Raw genomic sequence first — 24,976 nt, 5'->3', positions numbered from 1 at the left:
GACCTTCCTCCTCTGACAGCGTGGCCTTCTACTGTGACTGGTTGGTCAGTGATTCCTCCTCTCTCTCTCTCTCTCTCTCTCTGGTGCAGTGGCGTGGAGTCCGGGGGTGCTTGAGGGCTGAAGCACCCACTGACACACTGGGCGTGTTCGGAAATAGCGCACTGTGCAATGCAAATTAATAGGCGAGTGCGCTCCCACACTGGGGGGGGGGGGGGGGGGGGTCCATTATGATGAGATCTAGCCTCTCAGACCCAACCAAGACTTGGTATATTTTGTTATCGTTGGGATACGTTTTTTTGCCCACAATTCCATTTAATTCCAATTAATTGACCCAAGGAGAGATAACAGGCCAAACGTTGATCAAAATAACAATTCTTCCAACATTCTACAATTATTTTGTAGACTGCTTGTGGAAAAACAGAGCTGTGTCCCAGAGGAGGAGGAGGGCATTCCCAGCATTTCTTTAGAGGGCCTATAGTCGCAGATTCAAACTCGTCAACGTGTCCCAAAACACAGTAGAATCTCCACACTTTTTGCCCATTTCGCCTTTCAGGTAATTCGGGTCAATGCGGATCAACGTGTTAATTGTGTGTGTGTGTGTGTGTGTGTGTGTGTGTGCGTGTGTGTGTGGGGAGGGAGTGGCGACATAATGACACACTAGACGATAGAATCCTGCCGTTAGTAACATTTCATAAATAAAGTCCAACAGTGGCTCGAGTCGTCACTGAAGACGACATGGGCTCTCGTTCTGCTGGTCAAAGGTCATGGTTGGGTAGGGGGGGGTGGGGGGGGGCGGTGGGGGTGAGATGTCAAACAGTCAATACAAAGTCTCCCCCCCCCCCCCTCCTCGGTCCATCTTCCCCCCCCTCCCTCCCCCCCCCTTTCATGATATGACTACATGTGTCTGTTGGAGGCACAGGGGTGAATGAGCGAGCGGAGGCATCCATTCTGGTGAAGGGGAGGAGGAGGGAGGAGGAGGGAGGGGGGAGGTGGAGGGAGGTCAGGGGTCACCAGATGTGAGATTCACAGTGAGTCATTTTGATGACGCCCACGCCTCCTCCTAGCCGGCGGTAGTTCATTCCTCCGTACAGCCTGCGGAAAGGACGAGACACAGAAATAAAGGAATAATATGAATGTTTGACAACTTCATTGAATTTATTAGCTATTGCTATTGAAAAATATTGAAAAATAGCAGATCTTTTATCGTGAAAATGCGGCACAAATCTTTGAATAATATATTCTTTCAGAGCGAATGTTTTTAACTCAAATCTTTGCTTCTGAGGGGTTCCTGGAATAACATCTTTTCAGATGGGGGGGATCGGCGGCCTATTACATATAACTTTTGGGGTTCTTGACATGAAATAGTTTGAGAACGACTGATACAGAAACATGAGGTATTTCAGAAAACTGCGTTTTGAGATACGTACCTCCATGTGTTGGCGTCAGGGTCGTACACTTCTATGGTTTTCAGATACGTGGTCCCGTCGAAGCCTCCCACCGCCATCAGCTGACCGTTCACTACAGCCAGACCCACCTGGACAGCACACACACACACACACACACACACACACACACACACACACACACACACACACACACACACACACACACACACACACACACACACACACACACACACACACACACACACACACACACACACACACACACACACACACACACACACACACAAACACACACACTTAACATCTTTATTTGTATTCACATTTTACAAGAAATTTCTTGAACACAAACAATAGTGGATGCGCAAACTTGAGAAAACTCTACAACAAGTGCTTCAGATACAGATCACGGGTACAGAAAGCATCGCCTTCTCCATATATGGCGACTGCCAATTATTGCAGACACTGAACAGAATTTTGCCGCTGCCTGATCAGCTCTCGGCTTATTGGGCATGCCTGCAACCTGCAGGCCCCTCACCACTGATTTATGGACATTACTGAGGCTTCCAAATATGAACACAAATATAGTTTACATTTGTAGCCAAGCTGTATAATAGCATCCTTAAGACGCTGGTATACTTAAGCACCTTGGTAAGGAATGCCTCTTCCAGACTGTGGTCAAATGTACATGATGCCACTTCCAAAATGGTCACTTCTCTACTGTCCTCATCAACAACAACAATATCTGGTGTATTAGCTGTGACATCTGAGAAAGCATAATTTTCATTATTGTGCATGGACATGGCAGTTGAAACACGTGAGTGCGTATACATTTTGGCAGATGATGAAACATATGAACTTATGTCCTTAGCTAATAGGTCAACAATTCTGTCGTGCCTACTGCCTAGCAATGTACATTCCCTTATATACATAGCAGCCATTAAGAATAAGTGACAGTGTTTCTGTAAGTGGAGTGTGGTCACGGTGCAGACAATGAGGAGGAAACGTGTTAGGGTACCACAGAGAGAGAGATGGAGTCTGGTTGGAAGGACCTGTAATCTGGCTTTGACTGTAAAGTTGGGCTGCAACGATTCATCGATTAATCGTAATCGAATCGATTATTCAATTAGTTGTCAACTAATTTAGTAATCGATTAATCGAATCTGCAACTAATCACTAGAGATTTTTTCAATTTATCATAGGTGATTTCCTACTTAACCAGTTCTTCCAGTGTTAAGTGTAACTAAACTAAAGAGTGATCCATCTCTCTTCCCTTACAATCTGATGATAGTTGCACAGTAGCGACTGCAAAGCAAAATATGACACATAACGATGATAATATCAAGAACAAAACATATGGCTTGAATATTTATTTTTAAATTACCTATTTGAGTTCAGAAGAGTACTGCAAATGAGTTGCTTTAATTCATTTTAATTTAGTTTGTCTTTTATTTGAATAGCAGCCTAATCAGCAGCTAATCAAATGAAATGTTTAATGAATTATATTTTTTGTTAGTTAGAACATAACATAAAATATATTTTTAAGGTGATAGCTAAATAAGTGTCATAATCCGATTAATCGTTTAAATAATCGGCAGATGAATCGATTATGAAAATAATCGTTTGTTGCAGCCCTACTGTAAAGGTGACTATATCCTCATCAACTGCATAATTCTTCACACACACACACACACACACACACACACACACACACACACACACACACACACACACACACACACACACACACACACACACACACACACACACACACACACACACACACACACACACACACACACACACACACACACACACACACACACACACACACACACACACACACACAAACTCACCCCACTGCGCCGGGAGGTCATGGCGACCACAGGCGACCACTGGTTGGTCCGCGGGTTGTAGCGCTCGGCGCTGCTCAGCTCCGTGGTGTCGTCCCGTCCGCCCACAGAGTAGATCATGTCCTGGTACACGGCACAGCCCAGGTGCTTCCTCCGCGTGCCCATGGGTGACACCGTGTGCCAGCGGTTCTCCTGGGGGTTGTAGCGCTCCACTGGCAGAGGAGAGAGAGAGATGGGATGGAAAGAGGAGAGGGAGAATAACCCATTTAGGCCCGACGTCAAAAAGAAAAAAGAAAAAAAAAAAATCTGACAGTTTTCTGACATGTTTCTGTGTTAGTGGTGCTCAATTTTTCAAAAATAGCAGACCTACAAGCTCGTGGCGCGCTATGAGCTTGTAGATCTGCTATTTTTCAATAGATAAATCATAGCATAATGTTTAAAACACGAAAAGGAGAGAGAGAGAGAGAGAGAGAGAGAGAGAGAGAGAGAGAGAGGAGGAGACGGAGGATAATAATGAAAATATTAACCAATTTTGACATGAGATCAGATTCTATAAATGTCTTCTACATCCTGACAGTTTTCTGAAAAAGCTATGTTTCTATATGTCAGTCGTTCTTCGATTTTTTCAAAAGTAGCAGACCTACAAAAAACTTGTAGATCTGCTATTTTTCAATAGCTAAAGCATAACCTAATGCTATAACACCAAAAGGGGTTCCCTCCCCAAAATGGGTTAATTCAAACCGAATTCAAACGGGGGATACGGTGCGACTGTAGATTGTCGTCGTATGCATTAAATAAATAACAACATGTCCTCAACAAATACATAAACAATATTATGTACAATGAAGATAAAAGGAAAACGTGGGCAGTTAATGACAATTTCATTTACCAATCCCATTTCTAATTGCTTAATCCCGTCTTCTAGCCTGAGCCATCCCAGAATAGCAAAGTGTGATGTCCATGCTTGCCACGGTGGCTGTAAGCTAGGGCTGACACTATCAGGACCGCCTACCTGTGTTTAGGGGAGACGTCCCATCAGAGCCCCAGGAACCCTCACAGGACAGCCTACCTGTGTTTAGGGGCGACGTCCCATCAGAGCCCCCCACTGCGTAGAGGACAACCTACCTGTGTTTAGGGGAGACGTCCCGTCAGAGCCCCAGGAACCCTCACAGGACAGCCTACCTGTGTTTAGGGGAGACGTCCCGTCAGAGCCCCAGGAACCCTCACAGGACAGCCTACCTGTGTTTAGGGGCGACGTCCCATCAGAGCCCCCCACTGCGTAGAGGACAACCTACCTGTGTTTAGGGGAGACGTCCCGTCAGAGCCCCAGGAACCCTCACAGGACAGCCTACCTGTGTTTAGGGGAGACGTCCCGTCAGAGCCCCAGGAACCCTCACAGGACAGCCTACCTGTGTTTAGGGGCGACGTCCCGTCCGAGCCCCCCACTGCGTAGAGGAAGCCTCCCAGCACAGCCACCGCCACTCCCAGTCTCCTGGTGCTCATGGAGGCCACGCGCGTCCATTTGTTCTCCTTGGGGTCGTATCTGGAACGCACACACACGATGTGAGTCAGAGTCAGTGTACCACCAAACACACACACAATGTGAGTCAGAGTACTACTAAAAATCACACCCGTGTGAACTGAGTGGTGCAACTCCCCTCTCCCCCTGCTTCTCTCTCTCTCTGTGTAGTTAGCAGGCAACAGTGCAACACTATCTCTCTCTCTCTCTCTCTGTTTCTGGCACAACAGCGCCACTTTTGCCCCTACTGGTACTCTAAACATAGTCACGTAGTCCCGGACATTGCTGTTCCTTGGAGTGGTTGCACCACTCAAAAACACAGAGAGAATGTTTGGGCTGCAACGATTCATCGATTAATCGTAATCGAATCGATTATTCAATTAGTTGTCAACTAAATTTAGTAATCGATTAATCGAATCGGCAACTAATCACTAGAGATTTTTTCAATTTATCATAGGTGATTTCCTACTTAACCAGTTTTTCCAGTGTTAAGTGTAACTAAACTAAAGAGTGATCCATCTCTCTTCCCGTACAATCTGATGATAGTTGCACAGTAGCGACTGCAAAGCAAAATATGACACATAACATAACGATTATAATATCAAGAACAAAACATATGGCTTGAATAATTATTTTTAAATTAACTAATTGAGTTCAGAAGAGTACTGTTCCTTCTAGACTGACACATGTGTAGCTGTTCTTTAATCAAATGTATGCAGTCAGAATATGTCTAAAGACACCATGAGTTGCTTTAATTCATTTTAATTTAGTTTGTCTTTTATTTTTAAAGCAGCCTAATCAGCAGCTAATCAAATGAACATTTTAATGAATTATATTTTTTGTTAGTTAGAACATGTCTAAAATAACCAAAAATATATTTTTAAGGTGATAGCTAAATAAGTGTCATAATCCGATTAATCGTTTAAATAATCGGCAGATGAATCGATTATGAAAATAAATCAACTTCAAGATCGACTAACTTTATTAACACTTAGACTGCGGCGTGGTGGTAACACTGGGCAACGACGTTGGTGATTATGAAAGACAGATGTGGAGAGAATAATATATATTCTTTTAGCAGTCAAAATAAGCGATTAAGCCTTAAAGGGACACTTCACCCTTTTTGCAAAACAATATATGTTAATGACGTTTAGAAGCTTCAGAACACTTTCCTGGAGGTCTTTATGTGTGTAATATGTGGTTTTAGCTATTTTAGATTGTAGCAGTGAGCCCAGTGTCTCTGATGTCATGGACACTGGGCTCACTTACTTCCTGGACTACACATGGAGGAGCAGTGCACCAAAGTATTATGGGAATTGTAGTCCAGGAAGGAAGTGAGACCAGTGTCCATGACATCAGAGACACTGGGCTCACTGCTACAATCTAAAATATCTAAAACCACATATTACACACATAAATACCCCCAGGAAAGTGTTCTAAAGCTTCTAAACGTCATTAACATATATTCTTTTGCAAAAAGGGTGAAGTGCCCCTTTAAGACCAACGTGCGTGCCTGGACGTTGCAATGTAATTTAAATTTAAAAAATGTACCACCACTCGTTAATGGATACAATAACCACAGATTAAGGTAAGAGACCAACGGGCCAATGGGGAAGCCATCCCGGTCGCCGGTCACTCACCGCTCCACGATGTAGAGACAGGAGACGCCGTCCTGCCCCCCCACGGCGTACAGGTAGCCCCCCAGCACGGCCACGCCCACACTGGTGGGCGTGGCGGTCACTCACCGCTCCACGATGTTGAGACAGGAGACGCCGTCCTGCCCCCCCACGGCGTACAGGTAGCCCCCCAGCACGGCCACGCCCACACTGGTGCGACAGGTGCTGGTGGGCGCCACGTCGCTGCTCCACTGGTTGGTCTTGGGGTCGTATCTGGGGACGGGGAACACATTATGTTCGTACTTAGCAAGTAAGGCGAAAGGTTGGCAAAAACAGACTTCCAAAATTTCAAAAACATTCCAGAAATTCCACGACCCATGAGAACTCTGATTTGCAGAGTTGATCTCCTGCCTGACCAATAATTATAATAACAGTTACAGTTAAGTAATTACAATAATAATAACAAAGTTTCTTTATTAGGAAAAAAGACCCCTTGAGATGTACCATCTCGTTTTCGAGGGGCTCCCAACACAGATACATGTCACAATCATTATTGTAGGTGTAAACAGTCAAACTAAACAAATTACATACACCAACATGGACAGGACAAAAATATTAACCCATTCTGAACGGGAACATCGTTAGCATCATGTTATGCTTTGTTTAGCTATTGAAAAATAGCAGATCTACAAGCTCATAGCGCGCCACCGAGTGGCGCGCTATGAGCTTGTAGGTCTGCTATTTTTGAAAAATCGAAGAACGACTGACATTTTTAGAATCTGATCTCAGGTCAGAATGGGTTAATCAGACCAGTGTGTTGTCCAGTGGAAACCTCGTATGAATCTGATCTCAGGTCAGATTGGGTTAAACATTACGGTTACGGTTAAACCTCATTACGGCATTGAATCCAATAATATACTGTAGCAAATTATGAAGATTCTATGTCCTATATACAGTGAGTGCAAAAAATAAACTAAAATAAAATAATGATAATAGTAATACAAAATAAAAAAAAATGAAATAAAGGAATAAACATGGTGATATAATGGCATATTTACCGAAAGCAAGAACATAAGACTTTGAAGTAGGAAGACAGTGCACTTTTGAAAACTGGGAATGATGAGATGGATCTAATGTTATTTGGTAAAGTATTCCAGTCTGTAGGGGCTTTAAAGGAAAAGGCATATTTACCAGATTCAATACTAACCAAAGGAACATTAAAGTAAACCTGATATAATAAACCAATATAGGGGGAGAGAGAGAGAGAGGGGGAGAGAGAGAGAGAGGGAGAGAGAGAGGGAGAGGGAGAGAGAGAGAGAGAGAGAGAAAAGACCGGACAAAGGCAGACTGAAAGAGAGGTGAACGATTCCCGACCTCTCCACAGAGTTGAGGTATGACGACCCGTCGTGACCTCCCACGGCGTACAGCAGGTCGTCCAGAACGCTGACGCCCACGCCGCAGCGCCTCTTGCTCATGGACGCCACCATGCGCCACTCGTTGGTCTGCGGGTCGTAGCGCTCCACGCTGGAGATGGCGTCGCCGCTGCACCAGCCACCCACTGCCAGGAGGGGGAGCAGTAGAGGGAGAAAGACAAAGAGAGAGATGAACCCATTTAGACTCATGATTTGATTCAACTAAAACTAGACGAACACTAACTCGAACTCTTCAGATGACTAAAACTAAATTAACCCATTCTGACCGGGCACCCATTTTGGTGTTGGCATCATGTTATGCTTTAGCTATTTAAAAATAGCAGATCTACAAGCTCATATCGCGCCACCGAGTGGCGCGATACGAGCTTGCAGGTCTGCTATTTTTGAAAAATCGAAGAGCGACTGACATTTTTAGAATCTGATCTCAGGTCAGAATGGGTTAATCAGACCAGTGTGTGTCCGGCGGAAACCTCGTGTGAATCTGATCTCAGGTCAGAATGGGTTAAACTGTATTAACGACTATGACTAAAACTATACAAGCGAATACAAGCGGCCGAAATGAGTTTTCTCCGACGGGTGGCTGGCATCTCCTTTAGAGATAGGGTGAGAAGTTCAGTCACGCGAGGAGCGTCACAGCGGATGGGAGATACCGACCTGCAAACAGAACCTCTCCACAGCGGATGGGAGATACCGACCTGCAAACAGAACCTCTCCACAGCGGATGGGAGGTACCGACCTGCAAACAGAACCTCTCCACAGCGGATGGGAGATACCGACCTGCAAACAGAACCTCTCCACAGCGGATGGGAGATACCGACCTGCAAACAGAACCTCTCCACAGCGGATGGGAGATACCGACCTGCAAACAGAACCTCTCCACAGCGGATGGGAGATACCGACCTGCAAACAGAACCTCTCCACAGCGGATGGGAGATACCGACCTGCAAACAGAACCTCTCCACAGCGGATGGGAGATACCGACCTGCAAACAGAACCTCTCCACAGCGGATGGGAGATACCGACCTGCAAACAGAACCTCTCCACAGCGGATGGGCTTCCGGGGCCGAGTTCTGGGGCCCTGCATCAGGGGCCTCTCCTGGGGCAGCAGCAGGTAGTTCTTTGCTTCATCAACCAGGTCTCTGAAGCAAACAAACACAAAAACACACGCACAAACAAACAAACAAACACACAAACACACACACACACACACACACACACACACACACACACACACACTTAATACAATAACAAGGAAGGAAGGAAGGCCTTCGTCAGGTACCTGACAAAGGCCACTGAGGCCGAAACGTTTGAATGTTTTCCGCTCTGTTGTCAACACATTGTTTTGGGAGCTTTTAAAACGCTGTGCGGATCTCCTCTTTCCCTTTGACACCATCTAAATGTCTCACTAGAAGAGCAGGGAGACTAAATACAACCACCCCTATTGTATATCAGGTTATATTGTGTTAACATACTCTACTCTACCACACAGACCTGACAAATTTACATTTTATTTATTCAGTAAAAACAAGTTACACAGCTCTCAAAATTTCAGCCCCACTGTAACAAGTCACACGCACGCACGCACGTCCACACACACACACACACACACACACACACACACACACACACACACACACACACACACACACACACACACGCTTACCTGCATTCTTCGTCACTTTTAATGAGCGGATCGGAGCCCACGGTGCCCACCAGGAACTTGGGGCTGAGCAGAGGCAGCCTGACATGCTGCAACACCTGCAGGTCACACAGAGAGCACAGCACATGACCTCTGACCTCCTGAGTTTCACAGAGAGCACAGCACATGACCTCTGACCTCTGACCTCCTGTGTTTCACAGAGAGCACAGCACACTGGACAACTCGACCCGGTGCTTGCCCGTTTTTCCTCCCGGAATTTTCACCAGCGAGGGGGATAACTTTGTAATAATTATGCTATTGGCTGTTTGTATTCTTTTTGGAAAAATATAAAAAGATACTCCTGTGGAAAGGCTATATTATTTGACTTATATTGACCCTATAAACAATTTAGTATTATTTAGTATTGTAAGGTTTTGCCCACTCAAATGGTACCTCGTCAGATAATCCCCACATATCCTACAACAACTTCTGTGGACAGACTTCAATGTAGTAGCTTTTCATAAATTATATTTGTACTTTAGGCTGTTCTGCTGTCATGAAAGTTTATAGTTAGAGAAAATCAAAGTCCAGCCGTCTGCTGTCCAGCCTCTCCCACCCCTCACTGGGGAAAGTTCTGGGAGGAAAACAGAAACGGGGCGAGTCATCTTGTTACCAGGACATGACCTCCTGTGGTTCACAGAGAAATAAGCAATCAGGTCTATGAAAACTAGCCCCCAGAAAAGCCACTGTGGAGCCACTTTAACCCATTTAGACCTGAGGACGATTCTAGAAATGCCTTCCAAATGTTGACAGTTTTCTGAAAAACCCCATGTTTCTATATGTCAGTCGTTCTCAAACAGTTTCATTTCAATGACCCCCAAAAATATAATATTATGTATTTGGCCGCCGGCCGCCATCGGAACATGTGCTGTTCCAGGGACTCCCCAGAAGCAAAGATTTGAGTTAAAAACGTTCACTCTGAAAGAATATATATATTCAAAGATTTGTGCCCTTGGTTGGAATAACGTGTTCCTTCCACGCGCTACGTCCAACCAGGGAAACCCCCCCCCCTGTCAGGTGTAAAAGGAGCAACTTGGACACTCAGGCATGAAGGAAGCATGAGTTCAAGTCCGTTGCTCTCCCCTTGTCCCCCATATATGGGGACTAGGTTGGTCTCCCCTTGTCCCCCATATATGGGGACTAGGTTGGTCTCCCCTTGTCCCCCATATATGGGGACTAGGTTGGTCTCCCCTTGTCCCCCATATATGGGGACTAGGTTGGTGGAGGGTGTGTAAAGCCCAGGATCACATTAGATAATTGACACAGGGGTGAAAAATGGGTTACAAAATCGTGGGATAAAAAATATATTAGAAAAAGAAAAAAAAGATTTGTGCCGCATTTTCACGATTTTTCAAAAATAGCAGACCTACAAGCTCGTAACGCGCCACTCGGGGGGCGCGCTGTGAGCTCATAGATATGTAGATCTGCTATTTTTAGACCAACCTGTGGTAGCTGGGGCCGGCGCTCCTGGATGCTGTATTTCACCCAGGCCATCACGGCGTTGAACACCTGCTCCTCGCTGCGCACGTTCAGCTCGTCACTGGAGATGATGTCGATCAGCTGGTTGGCCGGCAGCAACATGAACTCCTCGCTCTCCATCACCTAGGACACACACACACACACAGACCAGACGGTCAGTTACTGTGTCAGTTACTATAGGACACACAGACCAGACGGTCAGTTACTGTGTTACAGTCAGTTACTGTGTCAGTTACTATAGGACACACAGACCAGACGGTCAGTTACTGTGTTACAGTCAGTTACTGTGTTACAGTCAGTTACTCTCCATCACCTAGGACACACACACAGACCAGACGGTCAGTTACTGTGTTACAGTCAGTTACTGTGTCAGTTACTATAGGACACACAGACCAGACGGTCAGTTACTGTGTCAGTTACTCTCCATCACCTAGAGGACACACACACCAGGCGGTCAGTTACTGTGTCAGTTACTCTCCATCACCTAGGACACACACACCAGACAGTCAGTTACTGTGTCAGTTACTCTCCATCACCTATAGGACACACACACACACCAGACAGTCAGTTACTGTGTCAGTTACTCTCCATCACATATAGGACACACACAGACCAGACGGTCAGTTACTGTCAGTTACTCTCCATCACCTAGGACACACAGACACACCAGACAGTCAGTTACTGTGTCAGTTACTGTGTTCATTTTGTCTAACACAAAATGATGAAAGACATCGTTGAATAGCCTTTTAATAGCCAATTAATTAGCCAACACGTTTCCAGACAGGGATTAGAAAGTCATAGTAACAGGTCAGAAATCAAATGGTGGTTTGAATAATCAAGAGACAAGCTGGACTGGAGTTTCTGCTTTGTCATGTTTGTACAGTTACTCAGGTTCCTTATGTCATTTTGTAGGCTGAAGACGATGAAGATTTTTAAAACTATATATTTTTGAAAACCTAATAGCCTAACGAATCAGAAAATGTTTGTTGCCATTTTTTTTCGAGGTCGGTATAGCAGCCATCTTGGATCTTTAAAAAATGGCTACTTTCAAAAAACGAATTTCTCAATATCTCGCCTCCTAGATGACCTAAAATCCAAGATTGCAGTGGTTAAATCTACATTTTTGGGGGGCAAGGAATCCAATGGAGCTGACTACATTCCATATGAGGCATACATGGGTGGGTATTTCACATGTAAAAAATACTAAAAATGCTAATTTCCCATGACATTGGGGAACCCCCTGTTTTAGATTTCTGTTTCATTTGCCCTGCTATACAGCCTACAGACTCATATGGCTGAACATAGGGAAATGGACTAAGGCCTCTTTTAGACGGCGACCATCTCCATATAACTCGTCAAAGTCCCGTTGCGTTCTCATTTTTTTGGACCATTTACATGAGAACGCACACTTGAATGAACACGCTACAAAGTGCATGCATATACATGCCAGGTCGCTAGGTGGCGCGTGTCCTTGTGGGGTCCGTGTGACGCAGCGCTTATATAAACCATAGACATAAGTCACGCATGCGTAGAACAACTTCCGTTCTTCTTCTACACAGAAAGTAAACAAACGTCGCGTCCTCATCACACCTCCAGCAAACCGGACTATCCGACATGGTTGTTGTTGTTCGTTTCCCCTAGCAACTGACGCATGCCTATGACACCATGTAAAAACGTAGGACACGGGGCGAGCCGACCAGAGCTGACGTAAGCCATGATGTCACAAGTTTTGCGGATCCACCGTTTTGCCTGTTTATATGGAGACCATAGGAAACGGCGTTCTAAAAGATTTCCACTCTGGGAGGCGGTTTCACTTCGTTGCGTTTTCACCTCCAGAGAACACGGTTCTCGTCTAAATTACAGCAGCAAACGATACTTTATTTTGACGTTTTATATGAACACCATCCTCGTGTAAATACTAAAATAGCACCTAAGTCACAAGCATGTGCCTGACACACGTCTTTGCCTCTGACTGCGAGACAGGCCCATGTTGTCTTTGACTGCGAGACTGCTCCATGCTACGCCCCCTCCTACGGTACTGTACCTGTACAGTACTGTACAGTACTGTACTACAGACCAGTGTTGTGTTTGGCAGCAAATTTCTATTTTAGTTTTAGTCATGGTCTCTTGAATAGTTTTCACTTAGTTTTAGTCACATTTTAGTCACCTGGAATGTTCTAGTGTTTAGTCTAGTTTTAGTCGACTAAATGTCATAGAATTTAGTCGACTAAATCTACAGTTGATTTAGTCGACTAAAATGTGTTTTGACAGGCCTTGATGTCGTTGTAATGACATGTTTTACACTTTGGCTGCATGCTGAAAATAGCAGATATACAATCTCGCAGCGCGACGCGTTGTGAGATTGTATATCTGCTATTTTCAGCATGCAACCCAGCATAAAACTGGATCTCTTGTCCACTAGTCCCTTACTAACATTTTAGTCTAGTTTTTATTTGTTGACGAAATTGTCAGTATATTTAGTCTTAGTTTTAGTCATCACAGATTCGTAATTATTTCGTTTTTATTTAGTTTTAGTCAGTGAAAAAAGGTAGTCGACGAACATTTTTCGTCTTAGTTTTAGTCGACGAAAACAACACTGCTACGCCACCTCCTACAGTACTGTACCTGTACAGTACTGTACTGTACAGTACAGTACAGTACTACAGACCCCTCCTACGGTACTGTACAGTACAGTACTACAGACCCCTCCTACGGTAGCGTACCTGCTGTACAGTACTTTACGACCCCTCCTACAGTATACCGTACCTCCTGGAAGTTGTGCTGGGTGAACTTGTCCGCGATGCGGAGCAGCTCCCGGCAGGAGTGCGTGTCTGCGAAGGCCCTGATGCCCAGACAGTTGGACGGGTCCAGCTGCCTCTTCAGGAACTCACAGCAGGCCTCCTGGATCTCTGCCAGCTGCAGGAGGCAGGCGGCGGGCAGCAGGGTCTGCACGTTGCCCTCCTCCACCGTCACCTGGAGGGGAGGGAGGAACCATGATCATTATTATTATTATTATTATTATTAATATTATTGGATCTCAGCCAGCTGCAGGAGGCAGGAGGCAGGCGGCGGGCAGCAGGGTCTGCACGTTGCCCTCCTCCACCGTCACCTGGGAGGATGGAACCATGATCATTATTATTTTTATTTATTTTTTAATATATTTTTTATCCCACGATTTTGTAACCCATTTTTCACCCGTGTGTCAATCATCTAATGTGATCCTGGGCTCTACACACCCTCCACCAACCTAGTCCCCATATATGGGGGACAAGGGGAGAGCAACGGACTTGAACTCATGCTTCCTTCATGCCTGAGTGTCCAAGTTGCTCCTTTACACCTGACAGGGGGGGAGTTTCCATGGTTGGACGTAGCGCGTGGAAGGAACACGTTATTCCAACGAGTTCCTTTCCCCTCCATCAGGCGCCCCGGCTGGCCAGGGGGAGGCAGTTTAGTGACCAGGATTACTGCATGTTTTTTGTGAGGGTATCTACCCTAGGGGACACGGGGAGAACATGTGAGGGAACCTACCCTATAGGGGACACGGGAAGAACATGCAAACTCCACACAGAAAGGACCTTTTGCCAACCCCGCCTTCGGGCATGGGCACTGATGACGCGGAGGAGGAAACACGCCGCCAGCACCCACAGCATCACGAGCGGGAATCGAACCCAGGACCTTCTAGCTGTGAGGCGACAGCCCCAGGGTTGTCCCTGGGGCACCGGGGAGGTGAGGGAGGTGGTACGTTAGGGATGGAACTAGGGATGTCGACGGGTAAGAAATATCCGAGTATGCTTATCAGCTTTACGGTTAATTTGCATAATAATAAATGCGTGTTCTAATCTTAAATCTCTTTATTTTAGATCGTTTTTAGTAATAGTACAACATAAACATTACAGAGACTGTATAGTTGTCACTGTACAATACTTTTGAAACAGTTGTCATGTTGCACACAAGCCTAAAATTGCTGTTATTTGCGCCGCCCAGCTTGTCACACTCCAGGCTGCATGAACAGCGCTGCTCGGGAGCTGTTTTCTGCCCCCTCAATGTCCCAAAGTTCTCTGTTGTACTTCAATGGCTAGTTGGCTACAACGGTAGCTTTGCGGTAGTCAAAATGTAAGCGAGTGACAGCGAGACGAGATGAACACATGTCGACCGTATCGATGCAGAGACCTACTTGGCATTATTAAATCCATTATTGGCCATTTGGCCTGGAGGGAGAACTTTTACAGCCTAGTATAAAAGGTAGGTGGCTCGCGCACATCCAGTTCCTGTCTGGTGCCGGACTAAGGTAAGTACAGTGAAGAGAGGAGAGTCCGCACACAGGTTTGCTCCAAGGTGTTTGCTTTTTATTCAATACACCATAATTAATACACAACGTTTCGGCCGTGAACGGCCTTCATCAGGTGATAATCGGCAGTATATGTGACAACTCCCTTTTAAACCCAGTCGTCACATCACGTGACTGATGACGACTGCATGGGCAGGTGATTCACTAACACCAATAAGTGACATGACAAAAAATATATAACTTTTACAGCCGCCACCGCTTCCTCCTCCTCCTCCAATCCATCTCCCCACACTGGAACGGCTTACGGCTATCAAGTTAGCCATGTGCTATCCATGTTTGAGGGTTCTCTCGTCAGCGAAAAGTCAACAAACAGAACACGGTGACATCATTGACATGCATGCTGATCTTCCTTAATAATAAAAAAAAGCTTAGCCCATGCGTCCAGTGGATTTATAGGTATAGGTTGCTCCGATCTGGACTGGACTAATTTATGTTTTTTGGACTAGAACCGGCAGACCTCTGTACTGTAGACGCGCAGATGCATGCATCATGCAGATGCGATGCGTTGTTTATTGATGATTAAGCCTACAACAATTGATTTATATTGGTAAATGTTGCTTTTTTTGTTTGTCTTTTAAAAAGGAGCATAAATAAATGTATAGGTACCATTCGTCTACCAACTATAATTATGTAGCCTATACATGCATATTACATTTGGGGTAGCCTATTAAAAGGAAAAAATCAACAACCATTAATTAACCGGATAATGCCATCGGCTACCCGGCTGGCAGATTAACCGTTACCGACATCCCTAGATGGAACCATGATTCTTATTATTATTATCATTATTATTAGGGTTGTCCTGATCCAATCACATTGGAAACCGGGGGCCGATTGGGCAGCACAAAGACGCCAGGATTACCTGCGACATGTAGGCGAAGTTAATGAGCAGCACAAAGAGCCCAGGATTACCTGCGACGTGTAGGCGAAGTTAACGAGCAGCACAAAGAGCCCAGGATTACCTGCGACGTGTAGGCGAAGTTAATGAGCAGCACAAAGAGCCCAGGATTACCTGCGACGTGTAGGCGAAGTTAACGAGCAGCACAAAGAGCCCAGGATTACCTGCGACGTGTAGGCGAAGTTAACGAGCAGCACAAAGAGCCCAGGATTACCTGTGACGTGTAGGCGAAGTTAACGAGCAGCACAAAGAGCCCAGGATTACCTGCGACGTGTAGGCGAAGTTAACGAGCAGCACAAAGAGCCCAGGATTACCTGCGACGTGTAGGCGAAGTTAACGAGCAGCACAAAGAGCCCAGGATTACCTGCGACGTGTAGGCGAAGTTAACGAGCAGCACAAAGAGCCCAGGATTACCTGCGACGTGTAGGCGAAGTTAACGAGCAGCACAAAGAGCCCAGGATTACCTGCGACGTGTAGGCGAAGTTAACGATCAGCACAAAGAGCCCAGGATTACCTGCGACGTGTAGGCGAAGTTAACGAGCAGCACAAAGAGCCCAGGATTACCTGCGACGTGTAGGCGAAGTTAACGAGCAGCACAAAGAGCCCAGGATTACCTGCGACGTGTAGGCGAAGTTAACGAGCAGCACAAAGAGCCCAGGATTACCTGCGACGTGTAGGCGAAGTCGATGAGCAGCTCCATGGCCCTCTCGTCGATGTCGCGGATAACCACCTCCGTCTGCCTGCTCTCCGCCAGCTCGCCCGTAAACATCGCCCTGGGAACCACGGGATCAAGGAAGTCTTTTTATTTATTTAACCCATTTTGACCCGAGATCAGATTCTAGAAATGTCTTCTACATCCTGACAGTTTTCTGAAAAAGCTATGTTTCTATGTCAGTCGTTCTTCGATTTTTCAAAAATAGCAGACATACAAGCTCGTAGCGCGCCACTCGGTGGCGCGCTATGAGCTTGTAGATCTGCTATTTTTCAATAGCTAAAGCATAACATAATGCTAACACCAAAAGGGGTGAACCCTATCATCTATAACCCTATCATCGGCATGTCGCAGTAGGTGAACATTCAGCGAAAATAGCACGTCTAAAAGTTCGCAATGCGACACATTGTGAGCTTGTAGATCAGCTATTTCGGGTGAAGCTGGGGGGGGGAGGAGGGGACAGAGTATCGAATAGGGCTGCATAAATATAATATAATTTGCAATCTCATTTCTAAATTTGAGCACGAATCGTGCAGCACTAGTTGGCTGTCCAATTCATTTTAGTTATATACTCTTATGATTTTGCTACAAGAGAGAAACTTTGAAAGACAATACATATTTTCATGGAAAAAATGAGAATCGTGTGAGAATCGTGATCTCAATCCTCGTGGAGGAAAATCGAGATTTGACATTTGAGCAAGAATCGTGCAGCACTAATAGACCCCTAACCCCTAGGAATAAGGGTCCATTTGATTTATTTTTTTACACTCAAGAGTTATGGGGGTCTTTGAAATACACTCATTACGGCATCAAGACCCGCCAAAATACATTTTAGTCAACTAAATCAACTGTAGATTTAGTCGACTAAAATCTTATGACATTTAGTCGAATAAAACTAGACTAAACACTAAGACATTCCATCCAGGTGACTAAAACTAAATGAAGTCTCAGTCCAAAGACTATATGACTAAGACTAAAATAGAAATTTGCTGCCAAAAACACAGCCCTGTACCTGAAGTAGGGGCTGCAGGCGGACAGGATGACGCGGTGGGCGTAGATCTTCTTGGAGCCCACCACCAGCACCACGTCGCAGAGCTCGCGGTGCTTCCGCAGCAGGTTGATCACCTCCAGGGTCTGCCGGGGGTGCTTGTCGGAGACGTAGGGCATGCGCGCGGGCTGGGGGACCCCCTCGGGGAGCTTGTTGGGGTCCCCCAGGGTACAGCGGCTGGTGATGTCCATTCCGGTGACGTCTCCTTGGCGTGCGCTGCTGGTGGCCCTGGACGTGGGTCATTGAAACACAGCGGAGAATATTCTTAAAGGACCACTTCACCACTTTTGAAAAAAACAAACTGCCTCCCCCTGGCCAGCCGGGGCGCCTGTTGGAGGGGAAAGGAACTGGTTGGAATAACGTGTTCCTTCCACGCGCTACGTCCAACCAGGGAAACTCCCCCCTGTCAGGTGTAAAGGAGCAACTTGGACACTCAGGCATGAAGGAAGCATGAGTTCAAGTCCGTTGCTCTCCCCTTGTCCCCCATATATGGGGACTAGGTTGCTCTCCCCTTGTCCCCCATATATGGGGACTAGGTTGGTGGAGGGTGTGTAGAGCCCAGGATCACATTAGACGATTGACACAGGGGTAAAAAATGGGTTACAAAATCGTGGGATAAAAAAAATAAAAATAAAAAGAAGAAAATCATGAAGAAATGGCACGATTTTTTCCTACTCAGTCTCATAGGAGGGCTGTGGACAGTTTAGAAACTGTCTTCCAGTGACATCATCATTGGGCAGAATTTTTTACAAAAATATTTCGATTTTCATTATCGCGAGAACGATGGCTTCCATTTTCGCATTGCAACTTTTCAGGACTAGAAAGCCTGCAGTTTCTATTAGCTTGTATTCCCCATCGATGATGTCACTGGAAGACGGTTTCTGAACTGCCCACAGCCCTCCTAATGAGACACAGACAGAGTAGGAAAAGAATCGTGCCATTTTTGCATGATTATTAGTGAGGACCCATTATATGAAAATAGGTTGAAAAGTGGTGAAGTGGTCCTTTAAGGGCCTGGGCGATATATATGGACAAGTGCCAAATACATCCAGTATTTATCGATGTTGTGATGATAATGTTTGGTTTGTCACATTTGATCTAAAATAACAAAAGTGTCATATCTAGCATCTACAAGCCCCCATTGTGTGGCAGAACACCACTGGTATATAATAGAACAGTATTATATTATAGTTTGACCTGTTACCCCATACAGGACAGGTACCGGTAGGTGAGTTTGTTTTCTCCAAAACACATCAACAAATAACTGATCTACAAGCTATCAACACCACTGTACATGACAAAGTACCACATCGGGGGTTAAGTGGGTCACGTGTGCACGTTCCCCAAAATGGGTTAATGATGTTTAGGACACAAGAAACACTTTCCTGGGGGTTTTCATGTGTGTAATATATATATATATATATATATATATTTTAGATATCTTAGTCATGACGCCAACATGTTCATGACCAAAAACCTGTCATGAAAATGTGGTCTCACTTCCTTCCTGGACTACAAAGTCACACCTCCATGCAAACAGTAAATGAAAAAAACACGCCCCACTCACGTATTAGTACAATATCAGTCACCAGACATCATATACAGTTAGTGTGTGTGTGTGTGTGTGTGTGTGTGTGTGTGTGTGTGTGTGTGTGTGTGTGTGTGTGTGTGTGTGTGTGTTTTCCAAAACAGATTAAAAAATAACTGATCTAACACGACTGTACATGACAAAGTAAAAGTACCACATCGGGGGTTAAGTGGGTCGCTTGTGCACGTTTCCTGTAATAAAGTACTGCACTGTACCGTTGAGTCCATGGAGAAATGAAATGCTCACTTTTTCCAGTGTACGGTGTGTGTATACTATAGTATAGTCTTCATGATGATCATGAATGCGTTACAAGTAACTTCCACAGAGCCACTATCCTACTGTATACTATTATTATTATTATTCATGCACTCACCGTTCATTCAATCAACCTCATCTCCCTTGCATACCGCCCTGGGCACATACAGGGAGGGGGGGACACACTAGGTACTACGTAAGTTAACCCATTTTGACCCGAGATCAGATTCTAAAAATGTCTTCTACAGCCTGACAGTTTTCTGAAAAAGCTATGTTTCTGTGTCAGTCGTTTTTCAAAAATAGCAGACCTACAAGCTCGTAGCGCGCCACTCGGTGGCGCGCTATGAGCTTGTAGATCTGCTATTTTTCAATAGCTAAAGCATGACATAATGCTAACACCAAAAGGGGTTCCCGCCCCGAAATGGGTTAAATAGTTTTAACAAAGCATCTCGTAAACAATCATTCCAGCAGTCTAAAAGGCTTGTGGTGGAAGTCACAAGTCTTGACAAACCAGTCTGAATGGATGGCGAATGAGGAAGAGGATTTTGTCATCGACACATGCAGTGACTTCTTAATCGTATACCAGCTTTTGATCTCTGAGAAAAGACTTGAATGAATAAACATGTTGTATTGATGGTTTATCCACTAGCTGGCCTCTCAGACAGTCACACAGCCTGGTGCCTGGGGCCGGCAATAAAGACAAACTGAAAAGCAATTTAAGATATTACTGACCAAACAAACATTCTGCCATATTTAATGCCCCTTTTGGTGTTTTAACTAAGCATTATGTTATACTTTAGCTATTTGAAAAATAGCAGATCTACAAGCTCATAGCGCGCCCCCGAGTGGCGCGCTATGAGCTTGTAGATCTGTTATTTTTGAAAGAAATCGTGAAAATGCGGCACAAATCTTTGAATATATATTCTTTCAGAGGACTTTTTTTTTTCATTTCGACTAACCCTAAATGGGTTAATAGGAAAGGATCCACGACCCCTGACCTTGGGCTGGGGACTCCCAAGACTCCCGACGCCTAGGTGAAGGCAATAATACCAATGACCGTAGTCTTACCGTCGGGCGGTCGTTAAGGTTGATTGTTGGATACTGTTTCTCTGTCATTTCCTCGTATTTCTAGTTTATTTTAAATAATGTCATGCACAATTTCCCAGTGCATAGCCTACTGCAGGCCTGGTTGACTAGATTTAGAAGACATGTGTCCAGTGCATAGCCTACTGCACGCCTGGTAGACTAGATTTAGAAGACATGTGTCCAGTGCATAGCCTACTGCAGGCCTGGTAGACTAGATTTAGAAGACATGTGTCCAGTGCATAGCCTACTGCAGGCCTGGTTGACTAGATTTAGAAGACATGTGTCCAGTGCATAGCCTACTTAATCAATTTCCCCTCGGGGATTAATAAAGTATTTTCCATTCCATTCCATTCCATTTAGAAGACATGTGTCCAGTGCATAGTCTACTGCAGGCCTGGTAGACTAGATTTAGAAGACATTTTGATGCTCTCGCTACCGAAATGATTGCAATCCGGTTTATTTAACCCATTCTGACCGGGCACCCATTTTGGTGTTAGCATCATGTTATGCTTTAGCTATTGAAAAATAGCAGATCTACAAGCTCATATCGCGCCACTCGGTGGCGCGATACGAGCTTGTAGGTCTGCTATTTTTGAAAAAAATCGAAGAACGACTGACATTTTTAGAATCTGACCTCAGGTCAGAATGGGTTAATCAGACCAGTGTGTGTCCAGTGGAAACCTCGTATGAATCTGATCTCAGGTCAGAATGTGTTAACATGCATCTCTATGGGGGGAGAAGGACAGCTTGCCCCGTCTCCTCGCTGATAAATATTCCATTCCTTATGCTTTAATAATATCTATGAATCGGGTTGTTTGTTCATTTCACATACCTGCGCATTGGCTTTGCGTCCATGCACTGAAGACGCAATATTTACTCCCCCACCAAGTGTCCTCAACCTTCACAGACCGCAAAATAAGATGTCAAAGTTACTAACTTTGTCAACCTATCATGGCAGGCCTATGTTAAATTATGTGATCTGTACTGTATGTATGTATCCATTTGTAACTTAAAAAGGTACCTATTACAAATGTAAACATATGGTCCATTTGGTTTTGGTTATATTTATTATACACTCCCCAGACGTAAAGGATTTTACTGAGGTGAATGGCCAGTGGTTTTCCAAGCAAAGCTTATTTTAACCCATTTAGACCTGAGCTAGATTCTACAAAAGGTCTATCTAAATCATAACAGTTTTATGAAAAACTATGTTTCTATATCACTGGTTTTCAAACTACTGTATTTCATGTCAAAGACCCCAAAAATGATATGTAATATGCTGCCGACCCCCATCTGAAAATATGTTGTTTCAGGGACCCCCTCCAGAAGCAAAGATTTGAGTTAAAAACTGAAACTCTGAAAGGATATCTATTCAAAGATTTGAGTTAAAAACGTTTCGCTCTGAAAAGATATCTATTCAAAGATTTGCACCACATTTTCATGATCTTTCAAAAATAGCAGACCTACATGCTCCTACATGCTACATGCTCGATCTACAAGCTCATAGCGCGGAATGAGCTTGTAGATCTGCTATTTTTCAACAGCCAGGCAGCCAGGGACACACAAAGCTCCCTATAGGAGTGGTACAAAGGGAATCTACCAACGCGCCTCAAGCCTAAAACGGCTGATCCGGTGCTTCACAGGTGCAAGGACATCAAAGTTGCATAAGGAGAGCTCCCTATGGAGCGGCGCAGTCCCTCCCCCTTTCAGAACGGCGAGTGGCCCAGGAAATGAAATGCAATGCATTCTCTGACCATAGGATTTTCTTTAAGTATGTATTTAAAGACGGTTACGCCGCGGACAAAGCCAACTCGGATCGTGACAAATCATGACAATGAACACAATGTTTTGGGGCCGATCAAATAATTTATAAGAAGAACAACAAAACAAATAGTGTTATGTCTCCTGCCTTTATTTTCTTCTTTCTAATGATTTGATCGGCCCAAAATATTGTGTTCATTGTCGTGATTTGTCACGATCCGAGTTGGCTTTGTCCGCGGCGTAACCGTCTTTAAATACATACTTAAAGAAAATCCTATGGTCAGAATGCATTGCATTTCATTTCCTGGGCCGTTCGTTGTTCTGAAAGGGGGAGGGACTGCGCCGCTCTATAGGAGTGGTACTACGTTGCACCGCTCAAAAAGGACAGGTGTTTCCGATGAGTCTATCATGATGGTTGAAATGTCATGGAGTTTGAAGTTACAATGGGTTTGTATAGGAAGGGGGCGGGGCGGGTAAAATAATGACTATCAAATATCTAAATACTGATTGAATCAAGCAACTGAAAAACTGCCCCGGGCGTTCACATAAGCCTGTCTGAGACTCTTTTTTTAAAGTGAAATATCCCTTTAACAGAGACAGGGGGAGATGAAGCATGCAGGGCCATTGTTTACAATTGTTTTTTGCAGATTAAAACCCTTTAGCAGATTTCATAGATAGCTTATAGATTTCATAGACTTCGTCAATGGTGTGAACATTTACATTGTTTTGTTTTTGGTTTATTTCAGACATGTCAGCACAGTAAAACCCCTCAATACTTCAATCAATCAATAAGTAAACTTGACCTTTCATGGCTCTGTACTTGGTTTGCTCCTTTTTCCTTCCATCCATACACCAGGCCTCTTTTTTGCCGACAAAAGCAGATCTACAATCTCACAACAACAATAAATAATAATAACCTAGTATTTAAGAAAGACTAGACTATAACAGCTATAGGAGTATATATATTCCCCCCTCCAGAAAATAGACGGCGCCACGACACACCAGTCACACAACACAAGTGATGAGATCCTCAAGTTAAAAGTGTAAACACTTTTAGTTGTCACCTAAATAAATATAACCGCATATCGGTGTTCATTTTAACCGTTAACGCTAGAAGACCATACAGAGCCTTATTGCTGACACAGTGTACTACAGTATTAATAATAAAACATGACCCAGAACAGACCCGACGCGGTGCATTTGGCACAGTACTGTAGTCTGCCTCAGTCAGTCTGTGTACACCATGTTCCATTCCAATGTAAACAGATAGATTTAGACGTGCACGGGAATACAAAGTAAAGCTTACACTAACGCAGTGGAACACAGTGAATGAACCATGGGTTATTTAATCTGTGCATCGTCAACCACCATCATCAGGCCCAGATAATACACACTGGATGGATGGATGGATGGATGGATGGGCTATAATAGCATAGCATCACCAAACCTTAACCCATTCTGACCTGAGATCAGATTCATACGAGGTTTCCACTGGGGACACACACTGGTCTGATTATAACCCATTCTGACCTGAGATCAGATTCTAAAAAATGTCTTCTAAATCCTGACAGTTTTCTGAAAAAGCGATGTTTCTATGTCAGTGGTTCTTCGATTTTTCAAAAAAATAGCAGACCTACAAGCTCTTAGCGCTATGAGCTTGTATAGGTCTGCTATTTTTTCAAAAGCTAAAGCATAACATGATGCTAACACCAAAATGGGTTCCACGTTCAGAACTAAATGACAGAGAGAAGATAGCCTCTCTCTCTCTCTCTCTCTCTCTCTCAGTCAAAGTAATATTCAGCCAAACGTGTGTAGTTATCAGTGCTATGTTTATAACAGAACATGTACCTTGTTATGTGTCCATTCCAGTACAGTATAAGAACAGCACAGGACAGCCCAGTGTGTCACAGCAGGGTTTGGTTGGTGGTTTTGGTTCCGGAGGCTAAGCTAGTAGCTAGCTAGCATGGAGGCTAAAACACAACAATCAATCTGCGCCTGCGCACAGCAGCGACCAACGAATTTGCACTTCCTGTCTGAGGCCCAATAATTATATTTATTTATTGGTTATTTATTATTAATTATATTTATTGTGTCCTTCCTAAACTGGGGGGTGTGGCGGGAGTTTAATAAGTACAATATAAAATCCTTATGACTTTGTGGACTAAACATTATTTAGCAGTTAATAGTTAATACGTTGATAATTTAAAGGACCACTTCACCACTTTTCAACCTATCTTCATATAATTGGTCCTTCCTCACTAATAATGATCATGATAAA

The 24,976-nt window shown here is 44.5% G+C and overlaps 1 protein-coding gene across 1 annotated transcript; it reads right to left on the bottom strand.

Annotated features, from left to right (window-relative positions):
- Nucleotides 1–846: 846 nt before the first annotated feature.
- klhl20 (kelch-like family member 20) lies at nt 847–24,640 on the bottom strand. The gene is made up of 14 exons (XM_083782170.1): nt 24,547–24,640; nt 21,770–21,836; nt 17,973–18,236; nt 16,913–17,021; nt 13,769–13,975; nt 10,967–11,125; nt 9,488–9,582; nt 8,848–8,963; nt 7,766–7,949; nt 6,521–6,664; nt 4,666–4,799; nt 3,260–3,468; nt 1,428–1,534; nt 847–1,092 (listed from the first exon to the last, which is right to left on the bottom strand). The coding sequence occupies exons 2-14, from the start codon at nt 21,790–21,792 to the stop codon at nt 1,008–1,010; spliced, it is 1,836 nt and encodes a 611-aa protein (XP_083638296.1). The 5' UTR covers nt 21,793–21,836; nt 24,547–24,640; the 3' UTR covers nt 847–1,007.
- Nucleotides 24,641–24,976: the final 336 nt, after the last annotated feature.

Source organism: Protomyctophum parallelum (genome assembly GCF_964188405.1).
Source record: "Protomyctophum parallelum genome assembly, chromosome: 14".
NCBI classification, from domain to species: Eukaryota; Metazoa; Chordata; class Actinopteri; order Myctophiformes; family Myctophidae; genus Protomyctophum; species Protomyctophum parallelum.
This window is presented reverse-complemented; position numbering and strand designations above follow the sequence as displayed.

What these genes read in the sequence shown, in the direction of transcription:
- klhl20 (XM_083782170.1), bottom strand. Translation starts at nt 21,792, where the DNA reads ATGGACGCAAAGCCAATGCGCAG. An exon ending in GACGCAAAGCCAATGCGCAG is followed by an intron (nt 18,237 to 21,769) that starts GTATGTGAAATG and finishes ACCCACGTCCAG; the next exon opens with GGCCACCAGCAGCGCACGCC. An exon ending in ACTTCGCCTACACGTCGCAG is followed by an intron (nt 13,976 to 16,912) that starts GTAATCCTGGGC and finishes CCTCCCCTCCAG; the next exon opens with GTGACGGTGGAGGAGGGCAA.